Source organism: Anomaloglossus baeobatrachus, chromosome 4 (genome assembly GCF_048569485.1).
Source record: "Anomaloglossus baeobatrachus isolate aAnoBae1 chromosome 4, aAnoBae1.hap1, whole genome shotgun sequence".
NCBI classification, from domain to species: domain Eukaryota; kingdom Metazoa; phylum Chordata; class Amphibia; order Anura; family Aromobatidae; genus Anomaloglossus; species Anomaloglossus baeobatrachus.
The window spans coordinates 594,105,100-594,122,475 of record NC_134356.1 but is presented as its reverse complement, the minus strand read 5'-3'; the positions used below and the strand labels follow the sequence as shown (position 1 = coordinate 594,122,475).

Here is a 17,376-nt window from a genome sequence, read left to right as displayed (position 1 = left end):
TATCTGTTTTATATATAGATGATATTTGTGCTACAGGTACAGCAGTTATTTTCCCATGATCCGTATTTTCTATATTTATCTCCTTCCCATAGGAAGTGAAGGTGAACTGGGCAACCACTCCTAGCAGTCAGAAGAAAGACGCAAACAGTAAGTGTCCCTCCGCCTCTGGCTGACGCACATTACCATAGCAAGTAAAAGTAACTATCGAAGAACTGTCATTTATTAGATCAAACTTTTGATAATGATTAGATGAGTGTTCCTCAACCCACGCATAATAGTACTATAACTAGTCCTGGGTATTCCTAGCTTCATTAACATACATTAAAAGGGAAAAAAAGGAAAAGAATGGAGTCGTTTGGTAGAAAATAAGCGGGTTGAGAAACGCTGCTGTAGATGACTTGTTTTGCCATGTTTATGCTATAATATATTTAAGAACAAATCTAATCTTTGTCATCAGGTAGTTCCGTTGTCAGCACACTGCGTTCTCAAGGTAATTGTGTCTTCTTACAGATAAAAATTCAGTCTTTTTTTGGGTGACCAGCGAGTCAGGCTCTTCCTTTCCACTCCTCTCTTCGGCCATCACCCACCCGAGCTGCCTACTTTCTTTTCATTTACTTTGGCAGCATCGGGATTGAGTTATCAGTGGACCCAGCAGGTCCTGTAACCCAGTTTACCTCTTATACTGTGATAACATTGGTGTCTCTGGATTAATATGCTCCATGTAGTGCTATAGTACAACGCAGTTGAAAGAATAGGTGTTCACGTCCACCTCTGACCTGTTGGGGATATGGGGTGCTGTAAGGAGCCAGGAGGAGCAAGCCTAATCTTGAAGCAGAAGGTATTTTCATGCTGATTTGCACTTCATTGTAATATTTTGACGTAGCAGATTTGTTACTTCAAGAACACAAAAAAAATCTAATAATGAACTCCTTAATAAGAGGCTAATGAGCATGTCCTGGGCGATACAATTAAGCATGCCTTTGGAATTACTTCAGTGTATTAAGAAATTACATATATTTCTAAGTGCCCTTAGCTCCAGGACACTGTACATATGAGAAAAGATTCAAATACCTCGATTACCTTTTGTAGGAAAAATGAGCTTTAAGAAGAACTCCCAATAATTATCAGCTAAATCTATATTATGCTCACCGATTGCGGTCTTCCACGGTTTCCACCTCTGCTCCGCTCTTCTTCTCACTCACATGACTTCTATCCTGACTCTCTGGATGACACGGGGGTCTCTGCGAGTCAAAAGTATGTCTATGGTGCGTCAGAACAAGGCTCCATAGACTTAGATTGTAAGAGTGACTTTCCTCGCACAAAGACCCCTGGTGTGATCTGGAGAGTCAGAATAGAAGTCACGTAAGCGAGAAGAAAAGCGGAGCTGTGCTGGAAATCGGGGAAGACAGCGATCGGTGAGTATATTAATACACTGCATTATACACACGTTTACCTAAAAAAATAAAAACTATTTGGAGGGATTCCTTAAATGTCATATTCATTGGGTGGATCTTTGCAACTTACTGTCTCCATGTACTTGATGAAGAGTTGTCCTGATAACTTATTCTTAGGCTAGAAGTCTGAAGACCACCGCTCCCTCCATAGCACCGTTTAGTGGCCACTGCCAGGCTCTGCAGATCAGTTCATTTTGAGAATAGGAATTAAGTATGCAGTACCCAGTCACTGCCACTAAACAGTGTGATGGAGCGGTGATCTTACTCTTCATACACGGTTTACATCCTGTGGTGATACCCGCCTGATCACGGGGTGCCGAGTCTCAGACTCCCGTCCTAAGGCCGGGTACACATCCGGCTTTTCGCCGGTTTGACGGATGCGGCGCACGCCAGTACAGTGTATACAGTACACTGGCAGCGCAACATGCACCGGTCACACGCTGTCATGTGACCCGGAAGTTGCGGCACTGCCATTGTACTGTATCATACTGTACTGGCGTGCGCTGCATCAGTCAAACCGGCAAAAAGCCGGATGTGTACCCGGCCTTAGGATAGGGATAAATTCTTCTCCCTTATCGATCCAGTGATGAGCTGATTTGTAGCCATGGGACAATCTTAACAGGCAGTAAAACACCCAAAGCAATAAGCTGAGGGCTATGGCAACACTTTCCATTATCTGACTTCTGCATTCCCGTAATGCCGACACTGTACATAGTAACACTGAGCTGCCCAAGGAATACTGAGACTTAGTAATCTGGCACCATGTTCATTCCTTCTGCTCCAAGGTGTGGCCGACATTGCACTTGGCCTCTTTCATGATGGTTCTTACAGCACTGTTTCTTTTACATGGATTTAGTCTAGCAACCCTTGAGCTGTAATCTGTGAACCTGCAGACCTCTGTAGCGGGGCGCTGCTGTGCCTCTGCGGCAGGCCTCTGTAGCGGGGCGCGGCTCTGCCTCTGCAGTAGACCTCTGTAGCGGGGTGCGGCTGTGCCTCTGCGGCAGACCTCTGTAGCGGGGCGCGGCTGTGCCTCTGCGGCAGACCTCTGTAGCGGGGCGCGGCTGTGCCTCTGCAGCAGACCTCTGTAGCGGGGCGCGGCTGTGCCTCTGCGGCAGACCTCTGTAGCGGGGCGCGGCTGTGCCTCTGCGGCAGACCTCTGTAGCGGGGCGCAGCTGTGCCTCTGCGGCAGACCTCTGTAGCGGGGCGCGGCTGTGCCTCTGCGGCAGACCTCTGTAGCGGGGCGCGGCTGTGCCTCTGCGGCAGACCTCTGTAGCGGGGCGCGGCTGTGCCTCTGCGGCAGACCTCTGTAGCGGGGCGCGGCTGTGCCTCTGCGGCAGACCTCTGTAGCGGGGCGCGGCTGTGCCTCTGCGGCAGACCTCTGTAGCGGGGCGCGGCTGTGCCTCTGCGGCAGACCTCTGTAGCGGGGCGCGGCTGTGCCTCTGCGGCAGACCTCTGTAGCGGGGCGCGGCTGTGCCTCTGCGGCAGACCTCTGTAGCGGGGGGCGGCTGTGCCTCTGCGGCAGGCCTCTGTAGCGGGGGGCGGCTCTGCAGCAGACCTCTGTAGCGGGGCCCGGCTGTGCCTCTGCGGCAGGCCTCTGTAGCGGGGGGCGGCTCTGCGGCAGACCTCTGTAGCGGGGCGCGGCTCTGCCTCCGGGGTCTTACTAGCCTTTCCCTCTCTTCTCGCCCTCCTTATATTGGGGTGTGGCAGTGGGATGCGATCTCCTGCGGGCTAGTGTGGGGTGGTATCTTGCTTTTCCCGCTGGCTGTTGCAGCCTCACCTTCTGTCATGTGATGTTGCTGCAGCTGATGACCGCTCAGCTAATAATGTGTGATCTGTCAGACTTGTAAATGTGAAACTGTTGTTTTCCCCTTTCACCCTGTTCCCATTTCCTTCTCCCAACAAGATCACTTCCATGTTTTTGTTGGTGACTTGAGCCCCGAGATTACAACCGATGACATAAAAGCTGCCTTTGGACCATTTGGGAGAATATCGTAAGTAAATAAGACCCTGCACATCCCCATGATACTCTTCAGCCTTCACTGTGTATCTCCAATCTCCTTACTGCGTTCTCCAATCCTCTTTACAGTAATTCTCACTATTGCATTTTTTTCTTTTCTTACTGTTAACTGGCTTTTAATATTTAATTTCTCAAAATTTACAGCTGGCCACAGACCAAAAAGGGGGTTAACGCATTGACCTGAGAATTCAGTTAACAGGCCACGTATGCCCTTTTTTTTAATTCCTATTTTTTTTACATTTATATATTTATATATATATCATTTTTCCTATTTTCCGTTTTATTATTTCCATTGAGTAATTTTAGAATGTGTTTGCGATGACCAGGATGAGAAATTGCATGGTTTAACTTTTTCACAGCCGGTGTGGTCTGCAGAGCAGCATTGTTGCAGGTCCCTTCTGCACTGAAAGAGTTAAAAAAAAAAATAAATAGAAGTCATGTGACTCCGGAGGTGTACAATGAGGCTTAGGATAAAAAGAGCCGATTTTCATGCGCTTGCTTTTAGGCCATGCTTGATGTGGAAGTAGCCATGTTGTGAGTGGGAGCAGCTGTAGTATGTGTCGGTGTGTTCTTAGACCTGGTATTCTGCATGTACACCCGATTACGTGTCATTGACCCTCTCCTCTTGCTTTAATTAGAAGCGTTTAGTCTCGGCTTCCACAGAGAGCGATAAGAGGACCGCTTTACGATTTTTCATTTGCTGAGGCTTCCTTCTTTGGCTTCGTCATAAAAGATGGAAGAGTAATTTTGGGGGCACTGTGTGGTCTGTTGTGATTTTTGCCTCCCTTTTTATCTCTATATGTTTCTGTGTCTGTTGCTTTCTCGGTAATCGGAAGGTGCTCTTTTTATTTCAGAGATGCCCGGGTGGTAAAGGACATGACCACAGGGAAATCTAAAGGCTACGGATTTGTGTCCTTCTTCAATAAATGGGTACGTTTTTTTTTTTTCATTTCTCTTGTTTTTGCCCAGATGGGTTTTTCCAAAAAGTAGTGATCACCGTGTTTTATATTATGACCTACAGGATGCAGAAAACGCCATTGCACAAATGGGAGGGCAGTGGCTCGGAGGTCGACAGATAAGAACTAACTGGGCCACACGAAAACCACCAGCTCCAAAGAGCACCTATGAATGTAAGTGAAATCAAAGGGTTCATAGACGAAAACGCTGGGCACTGTTCATAGTATGCAGAAGCAAAATCCCTGGAGGCTCCGATAAACCATCACCAGTAAGGCCGGTTTCACACATCCAGCTTTTTGCCAGTTTGGCGGATGCGGCGCACGCCAGTACAGTGTATACAGTACACTGGCAGTGCAACAAGAGCCGGTCACATGCTGTCATGTGACCTGGAAGTTGCGGTGCTGCCACTGTACTGTCATACTGTACTGGCGTGCGCCGCATCCGTCAATCCGGCGAAAAGCCGGATATGTGAAACTAGCCTTAGGAGGCATCAGACGCCACGGTTCTGAGATGGTTAATACCTTCAGCAGTTGGGCTGAAAAAAAAAAAAAAACAGCCACTGTGGTGCTCTTTCAAAGCAAAAAAAAATTCATAATGCAATGAAAAAAAGATGGAAAGGCACTCACCGATGACACTGTACAAAAATCTTTTATTGGAAAGTGGGTTACGGATCAGGGGAGGGAAAGACACACAAACATGCTGGACAACGGCCGTTTCGCACCCTCTCGGGGTGCTTCTACGGGTCTATTGGTGGACCCATAGAAGCACCCTGAGAGGGCACGAAACGGCCGTTGTCCGGCATGTTTGTGTGTCTTTCCCTCCCCTGATGCCCTGATCTGTAACCCACTTTCCAATAAAGGATTTTTGTACAGAGTCATCGGTGTGTGCCTATCCATATTTTTTCATTTTATTATGAATGTAAGTGTACGTTACTCTCCGTACCAGCAGCCTTGATCAACTTTTTCGAAATCGGATCCACGTGTTAGAGAAAATGAGCGGGTGCTACAGCACTTGTCAATTGTAGTTCAGCATTTTCACCCTTGCAGAGGGAAATGTGCGGGAAAATCCATAGCAATTCCACAACAAAATAGGCCCAATTTTCCTCTGGAATTGTCACCATTAAAAATTGACAAGTGTAATGACTGCACATGGACATAAGAAAATCGCCAGTTTCCAAAGCAGACGACCCATTTCACGCTTAACCCCTTCGCGACCATGGACGGAAAGATCCGTCATGGTGCCCTGGGCCTTAACGACCAAGGACGGATCTTTCCGTCATGGCGTAATCGCGGCACCAGAGCCTCCGGTGACTGCGAAAAGTTAGGATAAACCGCAGATTCGGGGAGGAGGGGACCTGTACCTGACCTCAGGAGGGGTGGTGCCTCCTCCCCGGACCTACGGAGGCTGTGATTGGCTGACGAACGTCGCTCAACCAATCACAGCCACTGTAAAGTTCCAGCCACTTAAAGTGACTGAAACATTGAAATCCAGCCCTGGCCAGTGCAGCTATAGCACTGGCCATTGGCTGGAGCTGGGTGACCTCACTGGATCACCCTCCCCCAGCTTTAGTAGCTCTGATTAAAGAGATCGGCCTTGTGACCGATTTCTCCAATCACAGTGGACCTGTTGCCGGTGACCGCCCCCGTCATCGTCCCTGCAGCACGCCAGCACAGTGAGTGTACACAGTGCAATGGCAGGGCGACAAGCTCCGGTCCCATGCTGTTATGAGACCGGAGCATGGGACCCGGAAGTTGCCGCGCTGCCATTGCACTGTATGAAACCGGCCTCCCGATCCGCCGCCGCGATCTGCCACCCGCACCCCCACCCCTCGTATCTGCTGCCCGCACCCTCACCCCCACACCTCCCGATCCGCCGCCGCTGCTGCCCTCCGCCGCGATCTCCCACCCGCACCCCCACCCCTCGTATCTGCTGCCCTCACCCCCACACCTCCCGATCCGCCGCCGCTGCTGCCCTCCGCCGCGATCTGCCACCCGCACCCCCACCCCTCGTATCTGCTGCCCGCACACTCACCCCCACACCTCCCAATCCGCCGCCGCCCTCCATCTGCCACAGTGCCACCGGTCCCCCCGATCTGCTGCCCGGCCCCTTTCCCTCGTGATCGGCTGCTCGTCCCCTCACCGCCGGGATGTGCGCTCCCTCCCCTGTCACCGCCGGGATGTGCGCTCCCTCCCCTGTCACCGCCGGGATGTGCGCTCCCTCCCCTGTCACCGCCGGGATGTGCGCTCCCTCCCCTGTCACCGCCGGGATGTGCGCTCCCTCCCCTGTCACCGCCGGGATGTGCGCTCCCTCCCCTGTCACCGCCGGGATGTGCGCTCCCTCCCCTGTCACCGCCGGGATGTGCGCTCCCTCCCCTGTCACCGCCGGGATGTGCGCTCCCTCCCCTGTCACCGCCGGGATGTGCGCTCCCTCCCCTGTCACCGCCGGGATGTGCGCTCCCTCCCCTGTCACCGCCGGGATGTGCGCTCCCTCCCCTGTCACCGCCGGGATGTGCGCTCCCTCCCCTGTCACCGCCGGGATGTGCGCTCCCTCCCCTGTCACCGCCGGGATGTGCGCTCCCTCCCCTGTCACCGCCGGGATGTGCGCTCCCTCCCCTGTCACCGCCGGGATGTGCGCTCCCTCCCCTGTCACCGCCGGGATGTGCGCTCCCTCCCCTGTCACCGCCGGGATGTGCGCTCCCTCCCCTGTCACCGCCGGGATGTGCGCTCCCTCCCCTGTCACCGCCGGGATGTGCGCTCCCTCCCCTGTCACCGCCGGGATGTGCGCTCCCTCCCCTGTCACCGCCGGGATGTGCGCTCCCTCCCCTGTCACCGCCGGGATGTGCGCTCCCTCCCCTGTCACCGCCGGGATGTGCGCTCCCTCCCCTGTCACCGCCGGGATGTGCGCTCCCTCCCCTGTCACCGCCGGGATGTGCGCTCCCTCCCCTGTCACCGCCGGGATGTGCGCTCCCTCCCCTGTCACCGCCGGGATGTGCGCTCCCTCCCCTGTCACCGCCGGGATGTGCGCTCCCTCCCCTGTCACCGCCGGGATGTGCGCTCCCTCCCCTGTCACCGCCGGGATGTGCGCTCCCTCCCCTGTCACCGCCGGGATGTGCGCTCCCTCCCCTGTCACCGCCGGGATGTGCGCTCCCTCCCCTGTCACCGCCGGGATGTGCGCTCCCTCCCCTGTCACCGCCGGGATGTGCGCTCCCTCCCCTGTCACCGCCGGGATGTGCGCTCCCTCCCCTGTCACCGCCGGATGTGCGCTCCCTCCCCTGTCACCGCCGGGATGTGCGCTCCCTCCCCTGTCACCGCCGGGATGTGCGCTCCCTCCCCTGTCACCGCCGGGATGTGCGCTCCCTCCCCTGTCACCGCCGGGATGTGCGCTCCCTCCCCTGTCACCGCCGGGATGTGCGCTCCCTCCCCTGGCACCGCCGGGATGTGCGCTCCCTCCCCTGGCACCGCCGGGATGTGCGCTCCCTCCCCTGCCTGTCGCCCTCCCCCCCCCCCCCCCCGATCTGCTGCCTCCTTCATCTCCTGTGATCCAGCGTCCTAGATCCATCCTGTAGGGTAACTATCCCCAATCTCACCTCCCACTCCCCTTCCCACCCATCCCCCCATCCCCCCTCCCCCCATCCTCTGCCGCTCCTGCATCCACTGTGCCCTCTCCCATCCGCCCCCACCCTATCCCAGCCGCCGTCTCACAATCACAGATGCTCCCTTTATATGCCGCTGCCCCCCATCTGCCGCCCACCCCACCCCATCTGCCGCTGTTTTTTTTTTCTATGCCATGGGGGTCTAGTTTCCAAAATGGGGTCACATGTGGGGGAGCTCCACTGTTTCGGCACCTCAGGGGATCTCCAAACGCAACATGGAATACGCTAATTATCCCAGACAATTTTGCGTTTGAAACGTCAAATGACGCTCCTTGCCTTCCGAGCCCTGCTGTGCGCCCAAACATTTTATTACCACCACATATGAGGTGTCTGTGTACTCAGGAGAAATTGCACAATACATTTTATGGTGCAATTTTTCCTGATACCCTTGTGAAAAAAAAGCTACCTGGTTGAAGTAACAATTTTGTGGTAAAAAGGGAATTTTGTTTACTTACCGTAAATTCCTTTTCTTCTAGCTCTAATTGGGAGACCCAGACAATTGGGTGTATAGGCTATGCCTCCGGAGGCAGCACAAAGTATTACACTCAAAAGTGTTAAGCCCCTCCCCTTCTGCCTATACACCCCCCGTGCTCCCACGGGCTCCTCAGTTTTGGTGCAAAAGCAAGAAGGAGGAAAAAATTATAAACTGGTTTAAAGTAACTTCAATCCGAAGGAATATCTGAGAACTGAAACCATTCAACATGAACAACATGTGTACACAAAAAAACAGGGGCGGGTGCTGGGTCTCCCAATTAGAGCTAGAAGAAAAAGAATTTACGGTAAGTAAACAAAATTCCCTTCTTCTTTGTCGCTCTATTGGGAGACCCAGACAATTGGGACGTCCAAAAGCAGTCCCTGGGTGGGTAAAATAATACCTCGTAAGAGAGCCGTAAAACGGCCTCTTCCTACAGGTGGGCAACCGCCGCCTGAAGGACTCGTCTACCTAGGCTGGCATCCGCCGAAGCATAGGTATGCACCTGATAGTGCTTCGTGAAAGTGTGCAGGCTCGACCAGGTAGCCGCCTGACACACCTGCTGAGCCGTAGCCTGGTGCCTCAAAGCCCAGGACGCGCCCACGGCTCTGGTAGAATGGGCCTTCAGCCCTGAGGGAACCGGAAGCCCAGCCGAATGGTAAGCTTCGATAATTGGCTCCTTGATCCACCGAGCCAGGGTTGATTTGGAAGCCTGTGACCCTTTACGCTGGCCAGCGACAAGGACAAAGAGTGCATCCGAGCGGCGCAGGGGCGCCGTACGAGAAATGTAGAGTCTGAGTGCTCTCACCAGATCTAACAAGTGCAAATCCTTTTCACATTGGTGAACTGGATGAGGATAAAAAGAAGGTAAGGAAATATCCTGATTGAGATGAAAGGGGGATACCACCTTAGGGAGAAATTCCGGAACCGGACGTAGAACCACCTTGTCCTGGTGAAACACCAGGAAAGGGGCTTTGCACGACAACGCTGCTAGCTCAGACACTCTCCGAAGAGAAGTGACTGCTACTAGAAAAACCACTTTCTGCGAAAGTCGTGAGAGGGAAATATCTCTCATTGGCTCGAATGGTGGTTTCTGAAGAACCATCAGCACCCTGTTTAGATCCCATGGTTCTAAAGAACGCTTGTAAGGTGGAACGATGTGACAAACCCCCTGCAGGAACGTGCGTACCTGTGGAAGCCTGGCTAGGCGCTTCTGGAAAAACACAGAGAGCGCTGAGACTTGTCCCTTAAGGGAGCCGAGCGACAAACCCTTTTCCAGTCCAGATTGAAGGAAGGACAGAAAAGTAGGTAATGCAAATGGCCAGGGAGAAAAACCCTGAGCAGAGCACCACGACAGAAAAATTTTCCACGACCTGTGATAGATCTTGGCGGACGTTGGTTTCCTAGCCTGTCTCATAGTGGCAATGACGTCTTGAGATAACCCTGAAGACGCTAGGATCCAGGACTCAATGGCCACACAGTCAGGTTGAGGGCCGCAGAATTCAGATGGAAAAACGGCCCTTGAGATAGCAAGTCTGTTCGGTCTAGTAGTGCCCACGGTTGGCCGACCGTGAGATGCCACAGATCCGGGTACCACGACCTCCTCGGCCAGTCTGGAGCGACGAGGGTGGCGCGGCGGCAGTCGGCCCTGATCTTGCGTAACACTCTGGGCAACAGTGCCAGCGGAGGAAACGCATAAGGGAGCTGAAACTGCGACCAATCCTGAACTAAGGCGTCTGCCGCCAGAGCTCTGGGATCTTGAGACCGTGCCATGAACATTGGTACCTTGTTGTTGTGCCGGGACGCCATGAGGTCGACGTCCGGCACCCCCCAGCGGCAACAGATCTCCTGAAACACGTCCGGGTGAAGGGACCATTCCCCTGCGTCCATGCCCTGGCGACTGAGATAATCTGCTTCCCAGTTTTCCACGCCTGGGATGTGAACTGCGGATATGGTGGAGGCCGTGGCTTCCACCCACATCAAAATCCACCGGACTTCCTGGAAGGCTTGCCGGCTGCGTGTGCCGCCTTGGTGGTTGATGTATGCCACCGCTGTGGAGTTGTCCGACTGAATTCGGATCTGCTTGCCCTTCAACCACTGCTGGAACGCTTTCAGGGCAAGATACACTGCCCGTATTTCCAGAACATTGATCTGAAGCGAGGACTCTTGCTGGGTCCACGTACCCTGAGCCCTGTGGTGGAGAAAAACCGCTCCCCACCCTGACAGACTCGCGTCCGTCGTGACTACTTCCCAGGATGGGGGTAGGAAGGATTTCCCCTTCGATAATGAAGTGGGAAGAAGCCACCACCGAAGGGAAGCTTTGGTTGCCTGAGAGAGGGAGACGGTCCTGTCGAGGGACGTCGGCTTCCTGTCCCATTTGCGTAGGATGTCCCATTGAAGGGGACGCAGGTGAAACTGCGCGAAAGGGACTGCCTCCATTGCTGCCACCATCTTCCCCAGGAAGTGCATGAGGCGCCTCAAGGGGTGTGACTGGCCTTGAAGGAGAGATTGTACCCCTTTCTGTAGTGACTGCTGCTTGATCAGCGGAAGCTTCACTATCGCTGAGAGGGTATGAAACTCCATGCCAAGATATGTCAGCGATTGGGCCGGTGTCAGATTTGACTTTGGAAAATTGATGATCCACCCGAAACCCTGGAGAGTCTCCAGGGTAGCGTCGAGGCTGCGTTGGCATGCCTCTTGAGACGGTGCCTTGATCAGCAGATCGTCCAAGTACGGGATCACCGAGTGACCCTGCGAGTGTAGGAGCGCTACTACAGTAGCCATAACCTTGGTAAAAACCCGTGGGGCTGTTGCCAGGCCGAACGGCAGTGCCACGAATTGCAGGTGTTCGTTTCCTATGGCGAAGCGCAAGAAGCGCTGGTGCTCTGGAGCAATCGGTACGTGGAGATAAGCATCTTTGATATCGATCGATGCAAGGAAATCTCCTTGGGACATTGAGGCGATGACGGAGCGGAGGGATTCCATCCGGAACCGCCTGGTTTTTACGTGTTTGTTGAGCAGTTTCAGGTCCAGGACAGGACGGAAAGACCCGTCCTTCTTTGGGACCACAAACAAGTTGGAATAAAAACCGAGGCTCTGTTGCTGAAGAGGAACAGGGACCACCACTCCTTCTGCCTTCAGAGTGCCCAGCGCCTGCAGAAGAGCCTCGGCTCGCTCGGGAGGCGGGGAAGACCTGAAGAATCGAGTCGGGGGACGAGAGGTGAACTCTATCTTGTAACCGTGAGACAGAATGTCTCTCACCCAGCGGTCTTTTTTCTTCAGCGCTCTATTGGGAGACCCAGACGATTGGGTGTATAGCACTGCCTCCGGAGGCCACACAAAGCAATTACACTAAAAAGTGTAAGGCCCCTCCCCTTCTGGCTATACACCCCCAGTGGGATCACTGGCTCACCAGTTTTCTGCTTTGTGCGAAGGAGGTCAGACATCCACGCATAGCTCCACTGTTTGTAGTCAGCAGTAGCTGCTGGCTATATCGGATGGAAGAAAAGAGGGCCCATATGGGGCCCCCAGCATGCTCCCCTTCTCACCCGCGGTGGTGCTTGTAAGGTTGAGGTACCTATTGCTGGTACAGAGGCTGGAGCCCACATGCTGTTTTCCTTCCACATCCCCTTAGGGCTCTGTGGAAGTGGGATCTTACCGGCCTCCAAGCCCTGAGGCCGGGCTCCATCCACAGACCCAGAGAACCTGCTGGATTTGGAGCGGGAGTGCCGTTCAGGGACAAGGCCCTGCAACTTTCAGGTACTCTGTGTCCCCGGCAGGCACGGACACTCTCAAGGCTTGCTGAGCGTTATAGTGCGCCGGGGACAGTAGCGCTGTGCGCTGGGGTTAGGTCACTGCAGCTTTGCTGAGTGACGTTACATGTTGGGAACTACTGCGCCGACCGCTGCTGGAGCGGCGGCGCAGCTGCGACTTGTGGTGCGCCGGGGACTTTGCGCCGACCGCGCTTTTGCGGCGGCGCTTCTAACTTTAGCCCCCGGCTTCTGCGGCCTAGCGCCGCTTCGTTCCCGCCCCCACCCTGTCAATCAGGGTAGGGGAGAGACGCTGCTCAATTGGCAGCGCCGAGGGCTGGAGCTTTAAATTTACATGCTCCAGCCCTCTCACTAGGCACAGTGGGAAGCAGGCTTCCCGCTCTTCGTCTGTATACGCCCAGGGCCCGCCCCCCCCTCTCCACAAGGACGCCGGCAGCCATTACACATGCGGTCTGGCTGGGGAAAGGCAGCAGGCTCTGGGAGACCCAGACTAAAGGGATTTCGGCGACCACACACCCGCTCCTAAGCGGGCGGTAAGCTGCACTTAGTGCTGGCCCCACTTGTGCCTCAGTGATATATTAGTGTACTTTTTCTTAGTACCATATATATTTATAGTTGCACTGTAAGGTCGCTTCTTGGCTGGACACCCTGTACTGCTCTGAGGAGGCAGCAACATGTCATCCGCAAAACGCAAGGGTGCCAAGGCACAGGCTGTGTACACTGTTTGTACTGCATGTGGGGCTGATCTACCGGCAGGCTCCAAAGACTCACATTGTATGCAATGTTCAGTCCCAGTGGCACTCCGTCAGCCAGAGCCTAATGTGGTGGTAGCCCAGGCAGAGACGCCTGTGAACCCTGCCCCGGTGACGGGGACAGACTTTGCAGTTTTTGCTGACAAAATGTCTGTGACTATGTTAAAAATCCTGGAGACCTTGCAGTCCAGGCCAGTTACTCAGACCATGGACACTGCTGTGTCTATGCTCTCCGGTCCCCCTCAGTTGGAACTAATCCGTACTTCAAGGGGGTCTCAAGCATCACAGGCTGAAGTCTCTGACTCAGATGACAGTCCCAGGCAGCCTAAGCGAGCTCGCTGGGAAAGACCCTCCACGTCATCACACTGCTCAGGGTCTCAGCGAGAAGAGTCTCTCTGTGATGAGACTGAGGACGGTGATCAGGATTCTAACCCTGAGGCTCCTTTCAATCTGGATGCCCCTGATGGTGACGCCATGGTTAATGACCTTATATCGGCAATTAATAGACTGTTGGATATTTCTCCCCCAGCCCCTTCTGAAGAGGAGGCAGCGGCACAGCAGGAGAAGTTCCATTTCCTGTATCCCAAGCGTAAATTAAGTGCTTTTTTGGACCACTCTGACTTCAGAGAATCGATCCAGAAACACGACGCTCATCCAGATAAGCGTTTCTCTAAACGTTCTAAGGATACCCGTTCCCCTTTTCCTGCTGAGGTGACCAAACGCTGGACCCAGTGTCCAAAGGTGGATCCCCCAATTTCCAAGCTTGCGGCTAGATCCATAGTCGCAGTAGAGGATGGCGCTTCACTTCAAGATGCCAACGACAGACAGATGGACCTTTGGTTGAAATCTGTCTATGAAGCTATCGGCGCGTCGTTTGCTCCAGCATTCGCGGCCGTGTGGGCACTCCAAGCTATTTCAGCTGGTTTAGCACAGGTGGATGCTATCATGCATCCAGCAGTGCCACAGGTGGCGTCCCTAACTTCGCAAATGTCTGCGTTTGCGACCTATGCTATCAATGCTGTCCTAGAATCTACGAGCCGTACCGCTATGGCGTCCGCCAATTCTGTGGTTTTGCGCAGAGCCTTGTGGTTAAAGGACTGGAAAGCAGACGCTGGTTCCAAAAAATGCTTAACCAGCTTGCCATTATCCAGAGACAGACTGTTTGGTGAGCCATTGGCTGAAATCATAAAACAGTCCAAGGGTAAGGACTCTTCCTTACCACAGCCCAGAGCAAGTAAACCTCAACAGAAAAAGTGGCAGTCGAGGTTTCGGTCCTTTCGAGGCTCGGGCAAGGCCCAATTCTCCTCGTCCAAAAGGACTCAGAAAGAACAAGGGAGCTCTGATTCCTGGCGGGCTCACTCACGCCCCAGGAAAGCAAATGGAGGAACCGCTTCCAAAGCGGCTACCTCATGACTTTCGGCCTCCTCCCTCCGCATCCTCGGTCGGTGGCAGGCTCTCCCGCTTTTGCGACATTTGGCTGTCACAGGTCAAGGACCGGTGGGTAACAGACATTTTGTCTCGCGGGTACAGAATCGAGTTCAGTTCTCGACCTCCACTTCGGTTCTTCAGAACCTCCCCACACCCCAACCGAGCAGATGCCCTGCTGCAGGCGGTGGACTCTCTAAGAGCAGAAGGAGTCGTGATCCCTGTCCCCCCTCAGGAACGGGGGCGAGGGTTTTACTCCAATCTCTTTGTGGTTCCAAAAAAGGACGGCTCCTTCCGTCCTGTTCTGGACCTAAAACTGCTCAACAAGCATGTGAACGCCAGGCGGTTCCGGATGGAATCCCTCCGCTCAGTCATTGCCTCAATGTCTCAAGGAGATTTCATAGCATCAATAGACATCAAAGATGCTTATCTCCACGTGCCGATTGCTACAGAGCACCAACGCTTTCTACGCTTCGTGATAGGAGACGACCATCTTCAGTTCGTAGCTCTGCCATTTGGTCTGGCGACAGCCCCTCGGGTGTTCACAAAGATCATGGCGGCAGTGGTAGCAGTCTTGCACTCTCACGGACACTCTGTGATCCCTTACTTGGACGATCTACTGGTCAAGGCACCCTCTCAAGAGGCATGCCAACTCAGCCTGAATGTTGCACTGGAGACTCTCCAGGCGTTCGGGTGGATCATCAACTTCCCAAAGTCAAATCTGTCACCGACCCAATCACTAACGTATCTTGGCATGGAGTTTCATACTCTCTCAGCGATAGTGAAGCTTCCGCTGGACAAGCAGCGGTCTCTACAGACTGGGATGCAGGCTCTCCTTCAAAGTCAGTCGCACTCCCTAAGACGCCTCATGCACTTCCTCGGGAAGATGGTGGCGGCAATAGAGGCGGTTCCGTTTGCGCAGTTTCATCTGCGTCCACTTCAATGGGACATTCTCCGCCAATGGGACGGGAAGTCAACATCCCTAGACAGGAAAGTCTCCCTTTCCCAGACGGCCAAGGACTCTCTGCAGTGGTGGCTTCTTCCCACCTCATTATCACAGGGAAGATCCTTCCTACCACCGTCTTGGGCGGTGGTAACGACAGACGCGAGTCTGTCAGGGTGGGGAGCAGTTTTTCTCCACCACAGGGCTCAGGGTACGTGGACTCGGCAGGAGTCCACCCTTCAGATCAATGTTCTGGAAATCAGAGCAGTGTATCTTGCCCTACTAGCCTTCCAGCAGTGGCTGGAGGGAAAGCAGATCCGAATTCAGTCGGACAACTCCACAGCGGTGGCATACATCAACCACCAAGGGGGGACACGCAGTCGGCAAGCCTTCCAGGAAGTCCGGCGGATTCTGATGTGGGTGGAAGCCACAGCCTCCACCATATCCGCAGTTCACATCCCCGGCGTAGAAAACTGGGAAGCAGACTTCCTCAGTCGCCAGGGCATGGACGCAGGGGAATGGTCCCTTCACCCAGACGTGTTTCAGGACATCTGTCGCCGCTGGGGGGTGCCGGACGTCGACCTAATGGCGTCACGGCACAACAACAAGGTCCCAACCTTCATGGCACGGTCTCGCGATCAAAGAGCGCTGGCGGCAGACGCCCTAGTGCAAGATTGGTCGCAGTTCCGGCTCCCTTATGTGTTTCCACCTCTGGCACTCTTGCCCAGAGTGCTACGCAAGATCAGATCCGATTGCAGCCGCGTCATACTTGTCGCCCCAGACTGGCCGAGGAGGGCGTGGTATCCGGATCTGTGGCAGCTCACGGTCGGCCAACCGTGGGCACTACCAGACCGACCAGACTTACTGTCCCAAGGGCCGTTTTTCCATCGGAATTCTGCGGCCCTGAACCTGACTGTGTGGCCATTGAGTCCTGGATCCTAGCGTCTTCAGGATTGTCCCAAGGGGTCGTTGCCACCATGAGACAGGCTAGGAAGCCCACGTCCGCTAAGATCTACCACAGAACGTGGAGGATATTCTTATCCTGGTCCTCTGCTCAGGGAGTGTCTCCCTGGCCATTTGCATTGCCTACCTTTCTTTCTTTCCTGCAATCTGGGTTAGAAAAAGGTTTGTCGCTCAGCTCCCTTAAAGGTCAGGTCTCGGCGCTATCCGTCTTTTTTCAGAGGCGTTTGGCACGCCTTCCTAAGGTGCGCACGTTCCTGCAGGGGGTTTGTCATATTGTACCCCCGTACAAGCGGCCGTTAGATCCATGGGATCTGAACAGGGTACTAGTTGCCCTCCAGAAGCCGCCCTTCGAGCCTCTGAGGGAGGTTTCACTTTCTAGACTATCCCAGAAAGTGGCTTTTCTGGTAGCGATCACATCTCTTCGGAGAGTGTCTGAGCTGGCAGCACTATCATCCAAGGCTCCCTTCCTGGTCTTCCACCAGGACAAGGTTGTGCTGCGCCCCATTCAGGAGTTTCTCCCGAAGGTGGTATCCTCTTTTCATCTTAATCAGGATATCTCTTTGCCTTCGTTTTGTCCTCATGCAGTTCATCGGTATGAGAAAGATTTACATTTGTTAGATCTGGTGAGAGCACTCAGAATCTACATTTCCCGCACGGCGCCCTTGCGCCGTTCGGATGCACTCTTTGTCCTTGTCGCTGGTCAGCGCAAAGGGTCGCAGGCTTCTAAGGCCACCCTGGCTCGATGGATCAAAGAACCAATTCTGGAAGCCTACCGTTCTGCTGGGCTTCCGGTTCCTTCAGGGCTGAAGGCCCATTCTACCAGAGCCGTGGGTGCATCCTGGGCATTACGACACCAGGCTACGGCTCAACAGGTGTGCCAGGCAGCTACCTGGTCGAGTCTGCACACTTTCACCAAACATTATCAGGTGCATACCTATGCTTCGGCGGACGCCAGCCTAGGTAGAAGAGTC

The 17,376-nt window shown here is 54.2% G+C and overlaps 1 protein-coding gene across 1 annotated transcript in view; it reads left to right on the top strand.

Moving 5' to 3' along the window:
* TIA1 (TIA1 cytotoxic granule associated RNA binding protein) overlaps window positions 1-17,376 on the top strand; it is a 77,939-nt gene that overhangs the window by 25,764 nt on the left and 34,799 nt on the right. Inside the window, exons 4-8 of the mRNA XM_075346152.1 lie at window positions 93-147; window positions 458-490; window positions 3,358-3,445; window positions 4,326-4,401; window positions 4,493-4,601. Coding sequence (XP_075202267.1) covers window positions 93-147; window positions 458-490; window positions 3,358-3,445; window positions 4,326-4,401; window positions 4,493-4,601 — 361 coding nt within the window. The remainder of the gene's footprint in view (window positions 1-92; window positions 148-457; window positions 491-3,357; window positions 3,446-4,325; window positions 4,402-4,492; window positions 4,602-17,376) is intronic.